Source organism: Hyposmocoma kahamanoa, unplaced genomic scaffold (assembly GCF_003589595.1).
Source record: "Hyposmocoma kahamanoa isolate Upper Pololo Valley unplaced genomic scaffold, ASM358959v1 100087, whole genome shotgun sequence".
NCBI classification, from domain to species: domain Eukaryota; kingdom Metazoa; phylum Arthropoda; class Insecta; order Lepidoptera; family Cosmopterigidae; genus Hyposmocoma; species Hyposmocoma kahamanoa.
Genome location: NW_020653222.1, coordinates 9,987 through 14,615, shown reverse-complemented (window position 1 = coordinate 14,615; position 4,629 = coordinate 9,987). Strand labels below are relative to the sequence as shown.

The window sequence follows — 4,629 nt, the reverse complement described above, 5'->3', positions numbered from 1 at the left end:
TTTGCGGCGAACCATTTCACAACATTTCATTTAACATTACTGTCATTATTTATTAATTATCTTACCGATGATAATAAAAATACGATTAAATTGGTGTTTAAGAACCATAATAAAATAAATATTTTTATGATACACTAATCTTTAAATCTAAAATCTTGAAGCCTTGTTGCTGTTGCTAAGCATATTTCTTCCACTGTGTAGGGACCATCTGAGAAAGTAAACTTTTATGTACAAAGATACAAAATTATTAAAAAATATCTAAATGATTTCTTAATTGTTTACAATTTTATTAAGTTCACGATGCTGAAGCTCCCCATATGGACTTTACAGACAGCTAAATTTGCATCCTGTAAGTAGAAACATTGTTTCTTATAAACTCATTCTTACCAATATTGAACCAAGAAGTAGTTGGGATCCCGTTTTCAAGTCTAGCGGCTGTAATTGCTTCTCTGATCGCAAAAGGTATTACGATCGCCATACATACGGAAGGTTCTCCAGTCACTGTAAAGAAACAAAAATTATTCATAGTCTACTCTGGTCGGAAAATTCGCCAATATGAGTTGGCAAACGGTGACCTTGATATCCTTAAAACGTATGTGATTAACAAGGTTCACAGAATCCATGCTAATAGTATACGAGAATACCACGGTCTGCAAATAGCTTGGGCGTCCCTCACGGTTCATTTCTAGGAACTTTTATGTTTTTTTGTTTACATTATTGATACACCTTGTGTAAATATAATTAACACACAATATTAGAGTGGTTACACATGGCGACTTTAGACATTTGCTATTTATGTTATTTGCATCGATACAAATGCACGACTGCATCGATACAAACGCGCGATTGCACCGATGCAATCGCCTATAAATGTCTACGCCTAAATGTCGCGATGCAGCCGCGCTTGCATCGCGTTTGCATCACTGCTTAAAATCGCGCATGTATATAAAGGTAGACGATTTAGCGATTGTGTCGCTACTGCATCGCGTTTGCATTGCCGCTCTTTTTTCTACAGCATCTTTGACATCTCCCTGCATCGCCTCCCTGAAATCAGCTGACATAATCCTGAGAGTATAGTCTAAGCCCCAAATGGTCTCTGAAAGATACGTTTATGGAAATGTACATACATTTTATTTACAATGTAAATATTGTTAAGAAGACTTTATATTCTTCGAATAAATAATAGCAATTGTAATTAAGTTTAATGATGTCAGTAGGTACGTTTCACAAAAATGATATTCAATTATTTTTTGTGAAATTACTCCACTAGTTTATAATAATTATTCATACAAACGTACTTACAAAAATCACACACACTTAGAAAAAATCCTTCGATGCGGCTGGATTCGAACCAAAGTCTTCCAGCATACCGCCAGACGCTATACCTACTAATTCACGGAACGAACCAGCGAACCTTACGAATTTTGCTTGTTGAAGATTTGTATTGGTTTTTAAAGAATTTTTTGCCGTAAATTGCAATTGTCATAACATTTGTTCTTAAGTAATTTGGTCTATCATGAAACTTTTGCCGTCGCCCAAAATACAACGTATTAAAAATTTATTTATACCAACTCACTTTTAGATCCGAAGTAAACGTCAGTGCTGTAAGACTTTTTCCTAAAGTACACTTTAAAGTTCTGTGGAATATCTCTAGCTAAGGGCACATGATAATTCCAAGTTCGATTTGTGAGCAGTTCGCCAGTAAGGTCGTACACCAGATGCTCTGAAGTCCAGTAGCCAAGAGCCATCGTGAAGGCGCCTTCTATCTATACAATGGAATTTGCACCTTTGTTATAAAATTTGCACTCATTATCATTATGGCTATTCGCAAGCAGATGTATACTACAAAGTACCGTAAAGGTTATGATTTTAACTTTTATCCTAAGAATTTGTAAAGATAAAAAATTGTAAAGAAAGTAAATGACAAAATAAAATCAAACAACTAACTTGACCAATATCAATTTCGGGGCTGACACTCTGTCCAACATCTTGCAGTAGATCAACTCGTAAAATTTCGTGCTCTCCCGTCAGAACATCAATTTCTACTTCTGCCAAAGTCACCCCATACACATTATAATCGTTGAGGTAATTATTTCCTACAAATCCATGGGTTTGTAGGTCTACAGACGCTTCAAAGGCTTTCTTTATTAATTCCTCCCAGGTAGGATTTATCATTTGCGCCCTTATAGGTGCCAATCGTTTAAGAAGTTCTTCACAACATTGCCTAATATTGACAAGAATTACCTGCGATGTAATACTTGCAGCTGTGCAGAAACTATTCGGCGATATAGTAGTATCATTGGGTTTAATCTGTACCTTTTCCACAGGAATGTTCAGAAGATAAGCACAGAGTTGCACTGCTTTAGTATTGATACCCTGTCCCATTTCTATACCACCGTGAGTAAGTGATACTGTACCATCGCCATGGTAAACAGACAAATTCGCGTCTAAATAAGAAGCCGCAGAACTTTTCCATCTCATACACGAAAATCTGAGTCCTCGTTTCTTCCATCTATTTTGGCTGTTAAAAGATTGAACGTCTTGTTTCCTACTGTTATAATCTGCTTTCTCAACTAAAGTTGATGTCATTTCCTTCAAATCGTTATGGTTTGCGTAATCCAGATTTGATAATCGAACTTGCAAAGGGTCAAGAGATAGCTCGTAAGATATTCGTTCCAAAATGGTTTCTGCCATTGCAATGTTTTCTAATGTCGCTAAAAAGAAAAATGAAAAGTATTTAATAAAATAAAAGTAATTGACCTATATAGTTCCACTGCTGAGGGCAGACCTCCTCTCACAATGAAAAGGGCTTAGGCTGTAGTTCCACTGGAGGCCCAATTTGGATTGGGAACTTCCAGATACATCATTCAATTAATTTGCAGATGTGTCCAGGTTTCCTGACGATTTTTTCCTTCACTGTAAAGCTAATGGATCGCACATAAGCTCCGACTTATTTAATCGGACTTTAAAAATTGTGTTTTGGAGAATTCCATAATATTGAAACATGAAAAAGAAAAATCTTACAAGGAGATCGGCACCAAGAATTTTTAGCAGTGTCTGTAATTCCATTAAAACACTTGTAGTTCCACCTTTTACTGTCATAGCAATTATTATAAACTACTAAACCTAAACTTGCTATAGGTTCATTGATTTTATATCCATTATCTTCGTACAAGTTCACATTTAGGTACTGGATAACCCCTGTGTTGTCCACACCTGCCTGAAAATTACAGCAAATTTTTTCTCTCAAATATTTTTTTGTTTAAACAGTCTTATGGTTGTTGACCTTTCTCGTTTCCTTTTTTTAACCGACGAACTTTTTTGCCTAGGTGGCAAATTAGGGGACGAACCGATTCCGTCAAATGATTTCATAAAACTTGGCACATAGATGTAATTCCAATGATAATAAAATGTTATGGTCACCTAGACCTGATCTGATGATGGAAATGGCAGACAGATGAGAGGAACTCCTCAACAGTGTACAGCAGCTAACTTGTGCTAGGGCTCATATGATTGTACTGACGAGGGTATATGCATTTTAGCTATCACAGAGGAAACCGCGGTAATAAACACATCTAAAGCGGATACGTAAACTTTTGACGTCGGTTTTCTGTTTATAAAAAACATTATAGTGAAATTCAGTATTAGCCTTATATAAAATATCTACATTTAATTACCTCATAATCAAAAGAACAAGGGAATCGTTTGCCCATTGCTCTCATATTGGTTGACAAAGATTGTATGAAGCGACAGGGTTTGTTTAGTTTGAATGCAACGAGGCTACACGCTACAGCTGTCTGTGATACACGAGTTACTTTGAAACCATATCCTCCTCCAAGTCGACGGACCTTCACATCGATTCTGAAAAATAAATTAAAAATGTCTATTGACACTATAAATATTTGCTATCATGATTGCGGTAATTTCGGCGATAGGATTTTCTTTTAAAATCATTAAATGGTCGTCGCAAGTGACCGATATCACGTTTGTATTAATTTATAATCTGTCCTTTGTGATTTTATAAGTATGTCACCATTTATACTAATGATAATAATATATAAATAAAACTAGAAAACAACAAAGTTACATACACCTGTTCAACTTACCGATTTTGTTTTATGTTTAAAACTCTAGATACCATCTCATGCACTATGTCTAACCACTGCGTCGCCGCATTCACTTCTAATCCTTCTTCAGTTGGTTTGGTAACACACACCAAGGTCTCCATTGTAAAAGGATATTGTCCATATATCGTGTTCTCTCCTTTTATAATCTTCACTACTTCTCTACCTGCTTCAGTTGCAGGCATGGTAGCGAGTAAAAATACTCTTCTTGGATCTCTTTTTGCTATTTTTATGTCAACAATAGGTTTCCTTACATCGCTGTAAATGATTTTAATCAATTCAGCTGCCCTGTCAGCAATTTTTCTAGTTTTTGCTACAATAATAGCAATGGGCTGGTGATAATACTCGATTACACCATCGCTTAAAAGTGGTTCGAATACAATAGAAACTGGGGTATTATTTGGAGTGAATGAGTTTTCTCCTGGTATATCTTTCGCTGTATAAAAAGCTATTACTCCATTTTCAGCCTGAAAAGGAAGAAGTTTCTTAATGTAGTGACACTCAC

The 4,629-nt window shown here is 35.8% G+C and overlaps 1 protein-coding gene across 1 annotated transcript in view; it reads right to left on the bottom strand.

The window, feature by feature from the left end:
• Positions 1-6: 6 nt before the first annotated feature.
• The window catches only part of LOC113229294 (xanthine dehydrogenase 1-like), a 12,039-nt gene continuing 7,416 nt past the window's right edge, over positions 7-4,629 (bottom strand). The window contains exons 8-14 of the mRNA XM_026462844.1: positions 4,107-4,591; positions 3,678-3,861; positions 3,025-3,220; positions 1,948-2,714; positions 1,577-1,766; positions 388-501; positions 7-208 (exon numbers count right to left, since the gene is read on the bottom strand). Of these exons, the coding sequence (XP_026318629.1) occupies positions 135-208; positions 388-501; positions 1,577-1,766; positions 1,948-2,714; positions 3,025-3,220; positions 3,678-3,861; positions 4,107-4,591 (2,010 nt within the window). The 3' untranslated portion in view covers positions 7-134. The remainder of the gene's footprint in view (positions 209-387; positions 502-1,576; positions 1,767-1,947; positions 2,715-3,024; positions 3,221-3,677; positions 3,862-4,106; positions 4,592-4,629) is intronic.